Source organism: Rhipicephalus microplus, chromosome 1 (genome assembly GCF_043290135.1).
Source record: "Rhipicephalus microplus isolate Deutch F79 chromosome 1, USDA_Rmic, whole genome shotgun sequence".
In the NCBI taxonomy this organism is placed as follows: domain Eukaryota; kingdom Metazoa; phylum Arthropoda; class Arachnida; order Ixodida; family Ixodidae; genus Rhipicephalus; species Rhipicephalus microplus.
This window is the reverse complement of record NC_134700.1, coordinates 102,754,351-102,774,937: the sequence shown is the minus strand read 5'-3', so window position 1 is coordinate 102,774,937 and position 20,587 is coordinate 102,754,351. Positions and strand designations below refer to the sequence as shown.

General features: G+C 45.4%; 1 protein-coding gene across 1 annotated transcript in view; it reads left to right on the top strand.

Moving 5' to 3' along the window:
• The window catches only part of LOC119178424 (coiled-coil domain-containing protein AGAP005037), a 421,294-nt gene that overhangs the window by 279,761 nt on the left and 120,946 nt on the right, over positions 1–20,587 (top strand). Inside the window, exon 4 of the mRNA XM_075886482.1 lies at positions 3,848–4,049. Coding sequence (XP_075742597.1) covers positions 3,848–4,049 — 202 coding nt within the window. The remainder of the gene's footprint in view (positions 1–3,847; positions 4,050–20,587) is intronic.

Sequence of the window (20,587 nt, the reverse complement as noted above, 5' to 3'; positions counted from 1 at the left end):
TCTTTCCTCTTTCTCCCCTCTAATCTTTGTTCCCTCTGTTTCTTCTCTCCTCCCGAAAGACAGAGCAGGCGTTGTGCCCCTCCAGGTGGCAGTTGCCAGCTTTCTCCCTCCCTCTTTCCCCTGTGTAGCTGTGTATGCAAATCAAATATAATAATAATAATAATAATAATAATAATAATAATAAAGCTCTTAACTCGAACCACAGCAATTGATTTCGTAGTTGTTTTATTTTTAGAAGACATATTCCGAGTACTGCGAAAACGGTAAGTGAGTGATCTACCGTAGGTGCCTGAAAGAAAAGCATGCGCATCACTTTGTGCCATTAATAAATGCTCTTAGCGTAAACTTGAAAACACTCCTATTGAAAACACTCCTACAATGGATCCGAGTCACAGGAGCAGTGCGGCATGGACTGTTTCAGTTTAGCACATTAAACCTAATAGTGGTAGGCAACATGCAGAAAACAGCAATTGCTGCGTAGAACCGATCCGCCAGATGTCTCAGTGTTTCCAACTGGTTCACGGGGTGCTATGAACATTCACTTATTCTGAAGTGAACTGCTGCGTAATGAAGTGAATTGCAAATGAACTGAAAATGCAACTATTTTCGTAGTGGCGATGTGTCTTGAAGAAATCGCTGCAGAAAGTCCCTGCTCAAAAACAGTCAGGTAGTGCGAAAGCCTCATTTTTAACTACATAACGTAACCAACACATCGCAACACTGTTTAAGATTAACATATACTAGGTGACATTACCCATCACTTTGCCAACACAATCTGAGTGCCATCAGCCGCATGTGCAATCGTTTATCCGCAAATAACAGACAGACATGTTTGTGTGGGCCAAGTTTAATTTTAAAACATGGAAAATAAAACAACAAACTATGTATTCCCTGCTGTACCGAAGTATTGCAGGCTACCAAATTAAGAAAAATGTATAGGACAAGTGTCAAATTTTGATTTTGAAGAAGAAAAGAGAGAGAAAGAAACAATAAAAGTTAAGTAAAGAGTGCCACCACATTGCCAACCACCTCCATGTGAACAAGCGAAGACTCTTCGATATACTGTCCAAAACTATAAACCTAATACACAAAAATTCGGACTCTGTCATGACTGAAAAAATCTTGTCTTGCAAATGCAATTTTTTCCACTTTTTTTTTTCTTTGTCTTGACTTCAATCTTCCATCCTCCGTGCTGAATGCTCCGTCTTCATTGTTCTTTCTTTTCGTGTTCTTCGCTCCACTCTATTGTGGGTCACCGTCCAGACTGGCATTTTTTCGCTTGGGTGTCCTGATTTCTACAGTAGACTCTTGGTCCTCTTTTTTTTCTTATATGTTTTACTCTTTTGTCCTCTCCCATACCGACACCCGAGATTCTCTCTTTAAATGTGTCCACTTTCATAAACATAAATTACACATGCACATATTTACCCATCAATGTTCTCATATATTTGTCAACATGTACGTAACAATACATATACATTTTGTATGCATACTCATGCCTATCGTACAATATTATTATTCAACATCTTTTCTTTTTTTTTTTTTTGGAGTAGGATGTTTATGTATATATGAGTACTTTTCGTGGTCTTTTTTTCATTCAGTTTTCAATTTTCCTCATCTTTAAGTTCTTGTTTCATTTATTTTGTATTTGCTTTTACAAGTTTTACTTCTATTTTTGCCAATAATGACCTAGTAAAAGATGTGAAATGACCGAACGAAACGATCGTGGCGCCAAGGTAATGTAGTCTCTAAAGAGCATATATGGTCTGTTGTTTTTGTACGTAGAAAAGCCACATACAAAAATGTGCTTATTCTAATATTTTTGTCTGAACCCTATTCTAACCGACAGTAGCCATTGCTTAGCCAGCTTTAGGTGATACCATTCATCAATTTGCCAACACTAGTTGACACTATTTATACCCATCGCTATAACCAACTCTAGCAGAACTTCGCTGTAAGCAATCGTCATTGTACACACTGCTCCATTATTTAGTCAAAACTGAACGTTCATTCGACTCCGTCTGGGATCCCAGTTTTAAATGCGAAGCATTTCTTAGCGAACTTCCGCGACTTTGAGCGTATCTATCTATCTATCTATCTATCTATCTATCTATCTATCTATCTATCTATCTATCTATCTATCTATCTATCTATCTATCTATCTATCTATCTATCTATCTATCTATCTATCTATCTATCTATCCGCCTACGACTTTTAGCTCTCCTGGACGTTTCGATAATAGTATCAATGCCAAACTTGGTATGATGACATAACATGATTGTATGAAGAACATATTAGCCCAATAATAACATAAAAATCGGCATGTATGTTATGAATGTCATGTTTTACATTTCATGGTCTTTCTGCTCTTGCGGTGGTTTCGTTCACATGGCATGTTGCATAACTGGTATGGTATGGCATGATTGCAATGTGGACACAAGTGACAGACCGTAACGTGAAAATCATGACATGCGTGTCATGTAACATGTATACATGTCATGCTCCTGATGCGCTGGTGGCCGTTTCGCTGGCTTCACTTATACCAAATTTGATATTACGGGACGTGAATGGATGACAAAGATATACTGGTGCAAACATGATAAACATGAGATGCGTGTCATGTGACATCATAAGTACATGCTACGCTCATGATGCGCTCGCAGCCGTTTCGCTAACTTCACATGTACCAAACTCGTTAATACGCGACGCGAACGGACGGCATAAGTAAATGCACATCCAAACATGATAATCAATACATGCGTGTTATGTAACAACATGACTACTTGTCACAATGATGATGTGGTCGCCGCCGTTTCGCTAGCTTAACATATGCGAAATGTGGTATTCCGTGACGCCAACGGATGTCGAAGGTATGTGACTGGTTCAAACATGATAATCATGAGATGCGCGTCATGTGTGAACATGACTACATACCACAGTCAAGGCGCCAGTACACTTCGACGTGACGTGGTGCGCGCGCGTGCTCGCCGGCGTTCATTTGGTCGCGTCACGCCGGCGTTGCCACGCCAGGCGCCGGTCCTGCATATACTCGCAGGCACGCGCCGCACTGCGTTGCTTAGACGCATGCGCGTTTCAGCGCTTTCGGCGTCCCTTCGTCACGAAAAGAGGGAGACGCGGTGTTGCCTGGGTAACGCATCGGCGTGAAATGCAGCATGGCGCATTTCGAGCACTAGCTCTGCTGGTGGTTTGCAACACTATAGTGCAAGCTGTGGCCGTGGCAGTATGTACAGAGTGGATGCATAGGTTTCCAAGCGACTATTCCATGGACTTTTACGGAAGTGTGGCATTTGAACTATTGACCAGGACTATACATACGTTCTCCTATGGGGAAGTGACAATGTCTCAATTAAAGAAAGTCATGGCTTTCGCATTTGAATTATTGGAAAGTTGAGCGATAAAAGGTGAACAATTTCTGTTTCTGCTGCCCACTCTGCAGGGTACTTGTGTAAAAAAAGAAAGGCGAAGAAATTCAGTGCTGTATTGCCTAAGACCGGGCTTGAAGCCCGAAATCTGCCTTGCAATAAACGTTGAGTTATCAAGACCCTCACAAAATTTTGCTCGAGAGCATGTCTGGACATTGAAACGTTGGAGTGGCCATGTACGTTAATATTCGCCACCATTTTTATATCGAACTGCACTTCTTCTTTCGTTATTTAAACTCATTTCGTTTTACAATCGCTGAGTGGCAAGTGGGAGCTTTGACTCAAACTGTGATATCAACTTTTATATTCTACCTCAGTGGTTCTTCCTCGCTCTGTTGCGGGCGAGGAAGAACTCCCTAAACCAGAGAAGTTCACTGACGCTGTCGTCTCTGCGTGCTTCCAGAGCCACCTGGGCGCGCCCGTGGGCGGCGGCGGGCGCATGGTGGGCCCCCCGATGTACCAGCCGCCGGCCAGCGTGTACGACGAGGACCCGGGCATCATGTCCGAGGTGGAGACCTCGGCCACGGGCCTGCGCAGGGCCACCAAGGCCCGCGCCAGCCTGCCCGTCGTCCGCACGCCGTCCAAGACACAGGAGCGGCCACTCGGTAATACGCGCGCTTCTCTCTGCATGTATGTATCCGCAGTCGTGAACAATATAAAGGGAAACACTGCGCTATTGTGATCATCGAGTTTGTCTGGCGCCAGGTTCAGCCGGATTATGTTTCATGGCAGCTAGTAATTGTCTTACTTCGGAAATGTGAGCGTAGTTTCAATTCGTTTCGTTTCATTTATACCATCACGTTCCCACGAATGTCAAAGTAAAATATGGCAAAAGAAAAGGATAATAAAACAGAACACACAGCAAGCTTGAATGCGTCGTGATCAGTGATGCTCACAACGCAGGCGAAATGCCAGTCTTCTTTTAGGGGACAGGGCTTCAAGGTAAATGTTGCTGTACCCTATAATACGCCGGCCTTCATATGGTGAGCAGCATACGAGATATGAGAAGTGGCTGGGTGGTAAAGGAAATGAGGCATTGCAAATTCGTTGGTCTTGTGAAACAAATGTATTCGCACAAATGAAGGTGGAAGATGTACGGCGCATACTAACAATTACTGGCTCGTCTAGTATTTGCGTCGAGCGAGCAATGGTACGTAAGCGAGCTATAGGCTTTAATCCCAAACGATAAATTTAGCTGAAACATTTTAGACAGGTTCTAAACATTATTCAAGCGCTGTCTTCTGCGAAAACGCGTATGACGCTTGGTTTTAAAATTCATCATTACGACGGCTTATGATCATGTATAGTTATAAAGTTTCTAGATTTCTAGATATTAAAGTATTGTTATTCATACGCGTTGATTACATTATGAAGTCGAGGAGTTGAAGAAGGACCATTGAATGTCACCTCTCTTCATTTATTAGGATTGAATGCAGTTCATTTCATCTCCTTAACTGATTTCCGAAATATTCTAGAGAGAGAGGGGAGAGAGACAAACTACTCTACATTTTCTTCATGAGCGCCAAAAACCCCAACGAAGCGACTCCATTTGTAACTTTCTCAGAGTATGTGCGGCAGATTTTTTGAAGCTGCTTCACTAGTGCTGTTTGTGTGTCAAAATATATATTTTGTGTTTTGATTCTGTATTTTAACTACAAAAAAATAGAGAAATAGAAAACAAATGGGACCTTCTTGTGCGGAAGGTAGACATAGCAGCACAAATAATTTGCACTGTGTGGCAGACCACAAAACAGCTGTTTAAAAAAGCAAACCTAAAATGTGATTGGTGAATGCCGACTAAAAAATCGTTTCTCTCTGCAATGCACACTTGAAAGTGAATTTGTAGCCAAAGAAAGCAAGCAACTGTTCTTCCTTCGTGTAAGTAATAAAATTTAAAAAATACCCATTGGTGCGGCCTGTAGGCATATTGTGTTATAGGCATGACTGGACGTCAATATGAGCTCGTTCGCAGACTTTGCTTGAGCGCGAACTGTGTGCGGGGTCGTTTGGAACCAGATAGTTTCCTAAAAACGAATGTGGATACCTCATGTGGCGCATATGGTAGCTATGGCTTTACTTACTGCGGTACAGCCCGCGAGGTGGTAAACACCATCAGCATAGGTAATTAAAGGAAAACGAGAAAACGAATACCCTGTTGTGCCCACGGGTGAAGCTTGGGGCAGCATGCGTCCACTAATTTTGGAAAAATACGAACTCACCTTGATGCATATCGCCATTTCTCTCTCTTTTTCTCTACTTTGAGAAAAAATCAAACAATGAGAAAAAACGACAGTTTGTCAGACCAGGGCAGGCGTTGTTGGTAATCGCTATATGGGCGCCAAATGATGTCGGTAATTAGCGCTCATTAACCTTCGATTATGGAGGGGAAATATTCCGCGAAAGCAGCTGGGTGAAATAACTGCACCACGGGGACCTAGGATATATAGAAGAAAGAAAATCGAAAATATACGAGTTTTTCTTCTTTAACGACGTCAATAGCGCTTTTGTTTTAGGATCTTCGAGAGTCAAGACGTTTCAACGCCGTGATATTGACAGAAAAGGAGAAAAGCCCCGTCCCCTTCAGTCAACACACACCCATGCGCGCACTATAGTAACACACACGTACGAACGCACACACACGCGCACACACACGCACACACACACACACGCACGCACGCACACATACACAAAGACACACACACTCGCACACACATGTGCGCACACACAAACACACACGCGCGCGCACACGCACGCACACATGTATATACACAAACAGTCACGCACACAAACACACCCACGCTGACATCTTATCTGTGTCGTGTCATGCGAACGTGTTTCATAAGGAGATACAGGCATAATACGACTCTAACAAATTCGTCAATTACATCGCTTACGAAATCCCACAATACACTGCTCTACTTCATAGGAAATCGCGAATAATGAAAAGAAGCGTCAATAGGCACATACCGACCAATGCGCACGTTGCCACGAAAGGGAAGAGCCATAGGCCAACTGATGTCGGGCTATGAATCTGCATCCGGCCTTAGTATGCATTATAGACAAGTGTAGGTTGCGAAAGAAAGAAGAAAAAAAACCCACTAGCTGTCAGCTCTCGTTGTCTAATATGCTTAACCAATTATTTCGAGAACGGCAGACGTTTGCCAATGAAGGTTTAACGTTATGCACAGGCACGACAATAACGCGGCTGTGCAGAGTCCAGCGTTCCATTGGTCGTTTGCACGTATATGCTTAGACACAATAATATCCTATGTTGCTCAGCTCAGAAAAAAATAAGGTGTCACCTGAATAAGGTAAAGAATTCATGAATTATTTCGCTGTCGGGGTCCTAAAGATAAAATTTAAGTTCATTGCTTTTAGAACCGGAAATATACAATACGTACTCGCTTTTGTTTCTTTTCCAAAGACTAGTATAGGTCTACTCGTTTTTCTGAAGCACTCGTGCACCAACTGTGGGTTTCTCATAATTGCATACCCCGTTTTTTTTAGGTATGCGGCTGAGAGGAGAGTGAATAAGAGTTTAGCTGTCCTAATTATTGAATTTCACCGGGGAGGGGGACCAGTTATATGCGCATCTGCACATCTGTAACCCTCACGGTCTATGTATGGGATCCTCTGTGTGTGGTGATGTAGCCGGTACTTCTGAAGAGCTCCTTCTAAAATATCACATAAAGTAAACACCATTCTTGAGAAATAATGACGTGCAGGAAAGTGCGCTTTTCCCCATGTGTCCACACTCTTCGCTCGAGCTTATGCCTGAAATGAACAAAGCATACCGGTTTAATTTTCATCGATTTTGTGTAGTGCCTGCCTGGCACATTATTGAACACATTACATATCGCTCTTCGGTTTCTCAATTTTACGGTTGTCGAACGATGCCCGCGTTACCCAAAAATGTTTATTGATAACATGTGGGGTCGAAGTCATGTGCGTGATTAGCGCTTGCTCGTCTTTCAAAGGTATTTGCATTACGTTCACACGAGTGGTCAGAAAGTGGCGGCTCCGCAATGACGGCTGAAGAATGGTCGAGCACGTGATTCGTTGTGGAAGGTTCGAAAACCAAACAATGGCTCAGAGTCTACAAGTACGGTTAGAAATCTGTACTGTCAAAGGCCTTCAGGAGGCCATATCTTAACACTCAAGCATGTTTTTGTGCTCAAGTCTAAGCTTCATTTTGGTGCTATTGATATTAGTCCTAAACTGCAGTGAAACATTGGTGATGCGAATCTTGTGGGGTCATCAAAATTATTCTTTATCATCAGAAATCAGTATCATGAGGAAAGTTAGAAAAAAAGGTATGCGGCAGAATAAAAGGGGCGTACATTGTGAATTATTGTTTCTCAGGGCCGCAGTGACGTTACTAACAGCTTTGAATGATTACCAGTGAAGTTCTTAGGCGTGAAAGTCAATACTAGTACTCGTAAACATAAGGTGCGCGCACGGGTGTGTATAGTTAACTACCAGATGTGTTGTGACCCGTGGCCGCGGGTAGCCTCATCCTAAGCTTACTACGCCTGTACACACCACACAACTTCAACGCGATAGCGTTGAAGGGCTTGTTTGGCAGAAATTCCGGCGTCGGCGTTGTTGGTAGTGGGCGACAAAGCTTCTTGTCGGTGACCGAAAAATTGAGAAAGACGTAAATAAAATATTTTAATATGTCCGTGTGAGTAACGAACCTAGGCCGTCTGTGTGTGAATCGGTTGTTCTGCCACAGAGTCGTGGTAATGGTTGAAACGGCCTTAGACACACACACACACACACACACACACACACACACACACACACACACACACACACACACACACACACACACACACACACACACACACACACACACGCGCGCGCGCGCGCGCGCACACCGACACACAAACACATATTGTGTGGCAGAAGCACAGAATCGTGCTAGGCGTTAGAAGATGTTAATTGATGAATGGGTGGGTGTTCTAAAGGCCCATTCTTTATACAGCGCTCAGAGTTAATCATCATCAGCAGCATAACCATCAGCATTGTTAACAGCAACCTAGGTTCACGTGTTGCCATATACGAACGCGTGGGCGGCCTTCACTGATTCGCAAAGGGAATAATTATGGCGTAGTGGACACTTAGCAATATGCTTGCTATAGGCATTCAGTGATACGTTGTAATGGCCTATGTTACGCTCTCACCCGCCACGATGGTATAGTGGCTAAGGCACTCGGATGCTGACCTGAGGGTTCCGCGATCTAATGTCGGCCGCGGCGGCCGCATTTTCGATGGAGGTGAATATGCTGCCCATGTGCTTAGATTTAGGTGCTTGTAAAAGAACCCCAGGTGGTTGAAATTTCCAGAGCCCTCCACTACGCCGTCCCTTATAATCATGTGGCGTTGGGACGTCAGTTATTCGTTTTCTTGCGGTACGGTTGAGGCATGCACCGAAAACCTATGTGGGACTAGTCGCGATTCAGAAGCCGATGTGCACGATGCCCGATCACGTTATTGCGGTCTTCTTTTGAAGGAGAAGCTCAAGGCTCCTCCTATTCTTCTTATCGCAATAGTGTCGAGGGTGCTTTTGGGGAGACTTACGGCCGCGCCCGTCAAGTCGGAAGGTTTGCTTAAAGTTCAAGAGTCTTCCGTGCAAACAGGACGTCGGATTGCGAGGATATCGCTTGAATCGACGGGGCAAGTACGTGTCAACACAGTACAACGACGCTGCTGCTTCGAGCACTGAAGCAGTCGCCGAAGTGTTCGAAGAAAAAAGAACTTGTAGAGGGGCGCGATGCGAAAGCCATCTGTTGTTCAAACTGAAGAGTGAATTAAAGCCTCCAAGATTCTCACGCACAATCTCAGAGCCAATGACGCGCCGCTGAGGGACGCGTAGCTCGTATTGACGCGCCCGCGCGTGATTGCCGCGTGTTCTTCCACAACGCGACCAGCATCTCTATAGCGTAGTAAGTTCGTATAAAACGTCGTGCGGTAAAAATTGGTTCAATACATTACAGACGCCTCAATACATTGCAGGCTAAGGCATCATGAACGGCACCACGAAAAAAAAAATCGGATCATCCCGAAATGCGTACGCCCCATGATTGTATCAACAAGGTTTTAATTTGTGTGATAGTAATTACATTCCACAGTTTCTCGTGGTGAAGCTTTGGGCTAGCAGTTAATCTTACTAATGTGCCGAAATTAATGTCGGCGTGCATAATTGGAATGAACAAAACGTATAACATGTTTAATCGCATGTACATGTGTGAAGCCGCTCACATCTAGTACGCATGAGCTTTGCATGAACTTGAATGGACAACAAGCTGCTGCTTCACTTTTTCACCTGCTGCACCGAACTACACCGTGGGAGAGCGTACACGCGGAGTTTGCGTCATCGATTACGTGTCAATATTTACCCCTCCAAGGTGCGGCCTCAGCAGACCGACAAAATAATACGGCAGTGTGATCAGCTGCACGAGTGATGGACCTGCCGTGTGGCGGTCGTTTCGGGAAGCTTGGTCGCTAATTAAAGGCGCTCTGCCGCTGCGTCAGCGGTGAGCATACCGTCTTCAAAAATGTTTGTAAGCTACTAACCTATCTTCGACGAACTACGCGGTATATATATTCAAGGATCCATTCGGGCATTTTTGTGTTTTCAAATAATCACCGTTGATTGATTGATATGTGGGGTGTTACGTCCCAGAACTACCATATAATTATGAGAAACGCCGTAGTGAAGGGTTCCGGAAATTTCGACCACATGGAGTTATGCAGCCGCCGCTGCCGATTCCATCCCGCGAACTGAGGGTCAGCAGCCGAGTATACCATAGCCATGAGACGACCTAGGCAGGGCTCTGCTCGTTTTTATCACATTCGCTGAAAAAAAAAACAGATATGGATCTCGCCTTGCAGTCGTCTTGCAGTAGTCGCCTTGAAGTACTCAGCGTCTGTGCGCGTCCTAGTAGTCGCTTTCGCATTTTGCTTGTGTTTCTAGGGATTGTGCTAAAAAGAGAGAGAGAGAGAAACATAATATTTAGAGAGAATACGAGAAATTCGTAAAAAATAATTAGTTTAATTACCAATCGTCTCTCTCTATAATTAGATATGGGTTGCGAATACTGCTGTTTATTTGTATACCACTTATCCCTCTTTTAAGTCCCATGCATTGTAAGGTGTTGTCATCCTTGGTAGTTCTTGGTAACATTTCGGCGCGAATCTTGCGATTGACAATTACGCCGAAACTTTGTGGTAGCGTCTCTCATAATCATATGGTGGTTTTGGGACGTTGGAGCCCACATATCCATCAACTTTGCGGTAGGATATGCTCAAATAAAGTTTGAAAATGAGCGGAATTCATTGTCCGTCTATTAGTACTTGTTTCAAGATTATATGGCCCTCAGCATTATTTTTTAAAAGAAAGCTGAAAAACGCTGCATACTCGTCTATTAGAGCTAAGCTAGCCGAATCGCCTGCCCTCTTTTTATATTTTAAAGCTGTTTGTTATGGGAGCGTAGTCATTTCTGAATACGCATTTGCCAAAAATACTTTGTCACCTGTACATCACGGTTCATGTACACACCACGATGCCACATGCGTCTGAATAAAATAGGTAGTTGTTAAGGTTGCGTACAATCGTGACTGGGTGAACGCTAACGTCGAAAGTAGTCTTGAATTAGTGCATCTTACGTGCAGTGGGGGAAAATGATTAACGATCGCATACGAGAAAATCAATCAACAGAATGCTGATGAAGATTGGAAGTCGTAAGATGAGGAAGAAAGGAAGCAACTGGACACCACAGATGTGGCACGGCTAGTGGAAGACATGTCGTAGGCTCGCCGCGTATTTGCTGTCTACCTATAGAACGTTGGGCAGAATCGGGCTTAGATGCATATTTATGCGAAACAATCATTTCGTCAGATCTTGTTACAACTTTGGTGCGTGCGATGACTTCTGGTGATCTTGTTTGTGCGTCCTTGTTTTCTGGATTGTGTGCTCTTGTGTCCGTGTTTGTATTCCACAATTAAATATAGCATGTTTCATTATGTATCCCTGCTGTCTAGCTGAACTTTCTTTCTGAGCTTGTTATGAACAGATGATCTCAAAGTGCAACGGAGCACGCGAGTTGTGGCCGATTGGGGCGAAACCGCATGCCAGCGCACTCTTTCGGAAGATCCGCTGCATTTGGCGAGAGTTCGTCAGCAAATGCAGCGGGCGCATCCCAATATTTAGATGTTCGCCTAATTGCCGGATTGCGCGAAGCCGTGCTGCTACCGTCATAGCTCGCCAGAGGACGATTTCAACGCGTTCCCATTGGAGTTCCTTAACATAGAGAAAGTAGTGACACTTTCCTTCATATGCTCTCTACAGTGTCCAACCCTCCTCTCCCAAGTGTCCAAACCTTATCTATATCCTTTCCCAAACGGCCACCGTGCAGGCGCATGTGCTACAACTCGGCTCGCGCCACTTTCCTATCAAGAATGCCATGTCACGCTGATAACACTTGCGATGTTCGCAGCCTTCTTTTAGCCCAGGAGGCGAGAAGCAGGAGAGGAGGTTGCGGAGCGGGGTGGTTAGGTTAAAAGAACGACATGCACTTTCCAAAAAGATCTTCAGGGAATTTAGTTTCGCCCCGTTTCGTTACAGCTCGCGTGCTGCGTTTTGCTTCGGGGCACCTGTACTCCCTAAAATAACCCGAAATCAAGTTTTATTTGCTTACTCACTCACTCTATGTGGCCCCCACCGCGTTGGTCTATAGTGGCTAAAGTACGCGGCTGCTGACCTGCAGGTCGCGGGATCGAACCCCGGCTTGCGCGGCTGCACTTTCGATAGAGGCGAAAATTCTGTAGGCCCGTGTGCTCAGATTTCGGTGCATGGTAAAGAACCCCAGGTGGTCGAAATTTCTGGAGTCCTCATAATCATATGCTGGTTTTGGGACGTTACACCCCACATATCAATCCTATCATTACACACTCTCTGTCGCCCACTTGGTCAGGCTGCACGGCAACGCCACTGTGACGAGTGTATAACTTGTTGGTGAAGCTGTCCGGTATGCTGGTCGAGTAAAAAAAAAAAGATGTACTTCGCCACAGCTCCATATATTGCGTGCTTTTCATCACCAAAGCGCAACTTCGCGGCAAAGTGTGACATTTGTAGATCAACGGTTTTATCATGTGTCTTCCTTTTTTTTACTCGTTTCAAAGGCACCAAAGGAAGCAGTCAATGGGGCAGGGTGGTCAACCCGAAGAAAACTCTCTTATCACAAGATTAAAGATATTGTCACGTAAGAGTGAGGTAGCCCGAAGACAGGAGACCGGGAGGCTAGTAGAAATAGAAGGAGATCCGTTTATTTGGCGGACTTGCGCCCACTAAAGGAAAACAGACACATCGGCTTAGCGGGTGGCGAACAGCGTGTTCGATGGCCGTCGGGGAACAGAATGTCCCACTGGATCGCAAGGCGCGTTCACCATCCGAGATACAGTCGCCGTAGCGTCTGGCGCTATCTCGTTATCAACTTATGGTCGACGTGCGGGCCATGATCTTCGCAGATGAATCGCGGTGCATCCTGGACCACTATAAGGCCGCGTGCCGGCGGTATCGGCATGCGCAACACTATCCGCAATACGCCTCGCGGCATTGCTCCCCTCCTCAACGTAAGCATCGACCCGATGCTTTGTTTAAAATAAAACCAAAACAAAAGGACAGCCTGTGCGAAGGTAAATGTCAAATAAGCAAGAATCACGCACACATAAACAAAACAAGAGATGCAAACAGGGAGCCTCCTTTAGCGCGCATGATAGGGCTTTAAACGGGCGACGTGTACCACTTCTTGTCGTGCGCGGCGTCGTTGGGATGAGCTAGCCCCATCAGGAACCACTTCATAGCCCACTTCACCCACTTGACGGATGACTTTGTATGGGCCGAAATAATAGCGCATGAGTTTTTCGCTTAATCCTCGGTGGCGAACGGGCGTCCAAACCCAGACTCTGTCACCTGGCCTGTATGTTAAATCGCGTCTCCGCAGGTTGTAGCGTCTTGCGTCGTTTCGCTGTTGGTCTTTTATGCGCAGACGAGCAAGCTGCCGGGCTTCATCTGCGCGCTGAAGGCAGGCGGCCACGTCTAGGTTGTTTTCATCGGTGACATTAGGCAGCATGGCGTCCAGGGTAGTAACGGCATCCCTCCAATGGACGAGATTAAATGGTGTCATTTTAGTGGTCTCCTGCACCGCGGTGTTGTAGGCGAAGACCACGTAAGGCAGAATTAAGTCCCAGGTCTTGTGTTCTGTGTCCACGTACATAGCGAGCATATCGGCAATGGTCTTGTTCAAGCGTTCCGTGAGACCGTTTGTCTGCGGATGGTACGCAGTTGTTCTTCGGTGATCTGTATTACTGTAATGTAAGATTGCCTGAGTAAGATCAGCCGTAAACGCCGTTCTTCTGTCTGTTATTAGTACCTCAGGTGCGCCATGATGGAGGAGAATTGATTCGACAAAAAATTTGGCAACTTCTACGGCTGTGTCGTTCGGAAGGGCCTTAGCTTCAGCGTATCGGGTAAGGTAATCAGTGGCCACTATGATCCACTTGTTACCGGATGTTGACATGGGGAAAGGTCCAAGCAGGTCCATACCAATCTGTTGGAATGGTCTCGACGGGGGTTCAATTGGCTTGAGAAATCCAGCTGGTTTGTTGGAGGTCTCTTCCGGCGCTGACATTCACGGCAACTCTTGACGTACCGCGCAACATCTGAGAAGAGGCGGGGCCAGTAGTATCGTTCTTGAATTCTGTGGAGTGTGCGTGTAAAACCGAGGTGGCCTGCAGTGGGTTCGTCATGTAACGCGTGTAAATTTTCTTCTCTTAGGCTGCTTGGGACGACAAGAAGGTAAGCTGCCTTATTCAGTGCGAAGTTCTTTTTAACTACCACCCCGTTTTGCACACAGAAGGAGGATATCCCACGCTTGAACAGTGCAGGCGGTATGGAGGCCTTTCCTTCGATGTAGTTGATCAACTGTTGTAGGATCGGGTCTGAGCGCTGCTGTAATGCAAAGGTGCTGCTGCTGATAGGCCCAAGAAAGGAATCGTCGTCTTCATGGCTTGGTGGTGCGCCGACAGGGACTCTTGAGAGGCAGTCTGCGTCGGAGTGCTTACGACCAGACGTGTAGACTACCTTCACGTCAAACTCCTGAAGCCGTAGGCTCCATCGAGCGAGGTCGCCAGAAGGGTCTTTCAAACTGGCCAACCAGCACAACGCATGATGGTCCGTTACGACCTTGAAGGGTTTGCCATACAGCTATGGGCGGAATTTCGAGGTGGCCCATACTATCGCAAGACACTCCTTCTCAGACGTGGAATAGTTCACTTCCGCTTTCGACAGTGAGCGGCTTGCATACGTGATGACGCGCTCGCAGCCCTTGTGCTTCTGAACGAGAACGGCACCTAAGCCGATGCTGCTGGCGTCTGTATGTATCTCAGTTTCGGCATTTTCATCAAAGTGACCCAGCACAGGCGGCGACTGTAAACGTTGTTGAAGTTCTTTGAATGCCTCACGTTGCGCAGCTTTCCATTTGAAAGGGGCGTCCGACTTGGTGAGCTGCGTCAAAGGGTCAGCAATGTGTGAGAAGTTCTTGACGAACCGCCGGTAATAGGCGCACAGTCCTAAGAATCGGCGCACTGCTCTCTTATCTTGCGGCTGAGGAAACTGTGCGATAGCCGCTGTCTTCTCGGGATCTGGTCTTACGCCATCTTTGATTATAACATGGCCAAGGAACTGTAGTTCTTCATAGGCAAAATGGCATTTTTCTTGCTTCAGTGTCAGCCCTAATGACTTAATTGCGTCCAGTACCGTCTGGAGCCTTTTCAGCTGGTCGCTAAAGTTGGAGGCGAAGACGACCACATCGTCCAGGTATACGAGACATATTTGCCACTTGAGACCTGCGAGTACTGTGTCCATTAGACGCTGGAAGGTTGATGGAGCGGAACAAAGTCCAAATAGCATCACTTTGAACTCATACAATCCATCCGGCGTGATGAAGGCGGTCTTTTCTCGGCCTCTTTCATCAACCTGATTTTGCCAATACCCTGTCTTCAGATCAATGGACGAGAAGTACCTTGCATCACTAAGACGATCTAGGGTATCGTCGATCCTTGGTAAAGGGTTCACGTCCTTCTTGGTTACACTATTCAACCGTCGGTAATGGACGCAAAATCGAAGACTTCCGTCTTTCTTTTTGACAAGGACGACTGGTGCTGCCCATGGGCTTTTCTATGGCTGAATTACATCGTCGTGTAACATTTCCTCAACTTGCTCTCGGATGGCCTGACGTTCACGTGCCGACGCACGATAAGGGTTTTGATGGAGAGGGTGGATCTCTTCTTGTGTTATGATTCGATGCTTTGCCAGAGAAGTGTGTCGGACCTGTGAAGAAGTGGCGAAACAGTCGTCATAACGTCGAAGGAGGTTCTGGAGCAGTTTCTGCTTGCATTGAGGCAAGGAAGGGTTACTATAGAATGACAGCTGCGAGTTGTGGGTCTGTGGGGTGAGGGTCGCTGGATTCGAAAGGGCGAGGGTGTCACTGACTTCCGCGATTTCATCGAGAAAGGCAATGGTCGTGCCTTTGGCCAGGCGACGGTGTTCTTGGCTGAAATTTGTTAGCAGCACTGGGCCCTGTCCATTCCGGAAGTCCGCAATGCCTCTTGCGATTGCGATATCACGGCCAAGCAAAAGCTGTATGTTACCTTCGACGATGCCATGGGCATTTTCGGCAGTACCAGTAGTTACGGTGATTAGGGTGGTTGATCGGGGTGGGACGCTCACGTCAATCTCTAGCACACGGAGGGCTGCGCGATTATGTAGGGCCGAGTATGAATTTATGGCTTCATCCGAGGAAAGTTTGATGGATCTGGACGCCAGGTCAAAAACCGCGTGATGTTGAGTCAAGAAGTCCATGCCGAGAATGACGTCACGGGAGCACTGCGGATAGTGTTGCGCATGCCGATACCGCCGGCACGCGCAACACTATCCGCAATACGCCTCGCGGCAATATGGGTGAGATGGTTAAAGATGCATAACTGCATAACAGGAAATCAAACGGCGTAAAAGTCAAATGGTGACAAAAAATATTAAGTCACAAAACAGCAAGAGTCGCTAAGCAAATTCAACATAACGTCAACTTCAGCCATTTTCCCACTTAGCACGTGATGCACTTTTTTTTTTTCAGCGCGTGTGTTCTTTGCAGTTTTTGTGTTTGCCCGCATTCGCTTTTGCGTTATTTCACTTTACGTCATCAATTGTTCTGGTTCGCTATCCTATACCACAGATAGAAAAAAGGACTAAAAATTGTGGAAATAACTGCGGATGATGGGATAACAGGTAAAGTGCGTTTTTGTGTATATGTAAAAAATGTAAAAAAAGAGCACCTGAAGTGGACCGTTGTTTTTAACAGTTCAGTTTATTGATGCTATTAGTTACCGAATAATTGCTAAACTAGTCACTATAAGGTGACTGCAATCTGTTATATGAAGCTGCACACCCAGCTGCAGTATTTTTAACACAACTATTGCCCTCCCGACACGTTTTGCTGATTCATGTTTTCCGGTGTGGTCGCCGACTTTTGTTTAATATGCTGCAATGGGCATTTCTCTAACTTATTTATTTATGTATTTTTTTTAAGTGACTTCCCACCAACGCCTAATCTGGCTAGGCGTATATATTGTTATCGGACAGGATGTGGAAGTCCCGCTATACGTCCCCTCCAAAATTTCTCGGCGTGCCCCTGATAGCCGGCTGCAATCTCACACCGTACCAGTTATATCAAAATTTAGCGCGTTATCTTGCGTGCAGACATTCTGGCGAAATCTAACGACAGCTATTCTGTTTATTTTTTAATCGCCGGTAACATGGATGCCCATTTCTGCGAGGTTTTCGTAGCCTGTAGCTACAGCTGTGCTTCGATCTGGAGATAAAGCGTAGAAGGCACGCTGTATCTGTGCGCGCTCTGTTACCATGGGCTCACTACGCGGCGAAAACTCCCGTCGCGATCAGCCTTTATAATCGAGACGCGCTTCTGCTTATGCGGGTGAATCCGTCGTTACTCGTTGGGCATCAAAAAAAATCATTTTCGGCTTGTTCACGGCCGCGGAATTCCGATGAAAGCGAAATTCTGGAGGCCCGTGTGTTGAAATCTGGGTGCGTGGAAAAGAAGCGCAGGAGGTCGAAATCGCCGGAGCCCTCCACAATGACGTCTCTCATATAAACATGTAGTGGTTCTGACCCATAAAACTCGGATTTTATGTTATTAAATATGTCATCATCGCAGGTATTTGAATATTCGTCGCGGAACTCACGTGCACAAGCTTCAGTTTTCGTCCTACATAACCTGCTTTGAATCGTTTCGTTCCTGCATGTTTCGTAACTGCATGGCCGCACGTGAGTAATACAAGCGGTTACGTTTCGCCACGGTTTAGGCTGACCCGCTAAGTTCTCTGGCGTGCAAAGGAAATGGTCGCGTCGAGAGTGCACTTCGCGTGTGACGTAGCAGTGACAGCAACGAATGGACGGAACAGTGCGTGCGACGGCGGCCTTTTAAGACTGCGGCTCATAGTTCCTCCACGCACTACGGCGTTGCACGCTGACGTGACAAAGAGTACTTGCCACGGCGCCTGTTCGCGTGGCGGCGCGCCCCTTCATCGCCGGGTAATGTTTTCGCTGGTTGTGGGACACTGTGTACTTACGAAGATGGATCGATACTGAGTGTAGCTTTGTTCCAAGCAGGTTAACAGGCTAGCGAGATGAAAGAAAAAAAAAAACTGAAGTTCACTGGGTTCTTGTAAGTGTAGTCAAACTCCACGCCTTAACTAGTGTACTCCTGTGTCGTGTTGTGTGTGTGTGTGTGTGTTTATTCAGACCGTTTTGTATGTCGAAATCGAACTATAGCTGATGATCTCTCGTTTAGAAGGCTGTGGAACTTGAGCACTAAAGAAATAAGGTGATTGCTCACACAAAAAAGAATATTCGACCAACTAGATATATTGCATCAATATACTTTTTTTGTCAACTCTTTCGTCGAAGCTTCTAGATTTAATTTCTTTTGTGTGGCTTCTCGTTTGTTTTATTACTTTTTTGTGCACTCGAGAAATCAGTTCTTTAACTTGCACTCAGTTCACTCAGCAGCTGTAAGCGAGCGTACATACTCGCACAGACTTAATTGGAAGTTCAACAGTTTCTTACACTCAGTAGCACTTCAATGTAAAAGCCTGTTGCGAACTTGGCAAGTCTATTACCTATACATTTGGAGACCAGGCTTCTCACAAGACAAAAGAAGCCGCAATGTCAGACATGCATTAAACCACCTTGACTTTTTAACTAGACTGACTCAGCATAGAATTTCAGTATACGCTACCCTTAGGAGGCAGTCTTGTACCTAGGTGTGGCTAGCAACCACTGCTATTTGGTGAAGCCGTGGTCTGTTTTTGCAGACGACATGTTACACGATGTCGCCGATAGACATGTTTTACGCGTCGAAGGTTTGTGATTGACTTGACAGCAGAGTTAGCTGCAGCGGTGGCGTCAAGAAATACAAAAAATATTGTTCCAAGCGTCAGCTTCTCTTCGGTGCTCGGAAAACAGACGTGCAACTTTGCTGCCTAAAGGTAGTATATTCACGGACACCATCTCAGTTGAGGTTGTTGCGGCGCCTGGCGGAGCATATTTGAACCACGTGTTCCTCACTACCCGGGCTCCGTGATCGGCTGAACCGGTGCGACGAAATACTAAGTTAACGTGTGAATGCATCCCGGGTGACAATTATCCTGTAGCCAACTATTATAGTCACCTCAATTTTTTTTTAGCTGAGGTTCGTTGAATAGTCTCAGGCATGCAGGTGTGTTTGTCACGCGAATTATGTGCGTTAAATCGAAGCATCCAGCACAAAAGTTAGTGCTCTGTGCCTCAGGAGATTCATGATGGATATGGTTTTAATTGGAGGTGAATTTGAAGCTAATCTGTTAGAAGCCCTAATAAATCTTTGTCGGCATCCTGACGGTGTCTTCTATCGTTCCGTTAGGTACGCTAATATTAAACTCTCATTTTTCCTCCTTGCGTTTTAAATGTTTGAAATGCTCTACGAGAAAGGACTTCTCCTTAATAATCCATCCCTAATTGTGCGTGTATAATATGGGAAAAAAATTTGTGTCTCTCATGTATTCAAAATTCAACGCGTGAGCACGGCAGGGTCTACCGCACTTGCTGATAGCGAGTAATTTTTTTTTGTTTTGCTTTCAAAGTTTTTAAGTGGGATGCCACGTGCGGAAAAGCGTTGCATAGCGCTGTTTGGGCTTTGCTCCGATGCGTGGCTAATAAAAAGAGAGTGAAGACAAGTCAACTCAAAAGAAAAAAAGGGAGAGTTTGCGTTAGCTTATCGAGAGAGATGAAAGCGAGTAGCTGCTCTCGTCCGGGTGACACTTGCGACATTTTCTTCCAACGTGTTTTAAGCTGATTTCGAGAGACACCGGCTGCACATTTTCTTAAGAAGGCCTTTGTTTTATTTGTTTTATTTGGACATCTATAAAAGTACACTCATTCACTCACTCATTCATTTCATTGTTGGTTCCTAATTGTGCTTATGGCGCTTCCGTAAGCGTTAATAGTTCTGCACTTTTGATACTCAACTAAGAGCAACTGTTCAGCTGGAGGCTATATTTGCTGCTACGTTTATTGCAGCACGCATGAATCTGCGTCGTGTTACGTGTGATGCAGTTAAATTTAAAAAAATAATCAGGCAGAAAATGTGTTGGTGCACACCTTGCAATACACGAGTGGAATGGTGAGGTGATGAAAACGACATTCCGCTGTTGAGAAAAAAGAAATTCATGGTTTCAATATTGCAAGCGTTGTGCCCCCAAAAAACTTCCAGTCACCTCATTTACCAGCTCGCAATGTCGAAACTGAAAGGACGTTTTCACGTTTTTTCAAGGGTAAGGAAAGTTTCTTATTGGTTTTTCAGATGAAAAGAACGTATATAATGTCCAAGGCAATCTCTTATAGTTTTTATGTAGCTAAAAAGAATATTTATTTGAATATCTTTTGCCAAATAATGGAAGAAAAGTGTAGAAAATTAGTGGGTCATTTTCTAACGATTTTCTTGCCCACCTATGCTATTCAGGCACA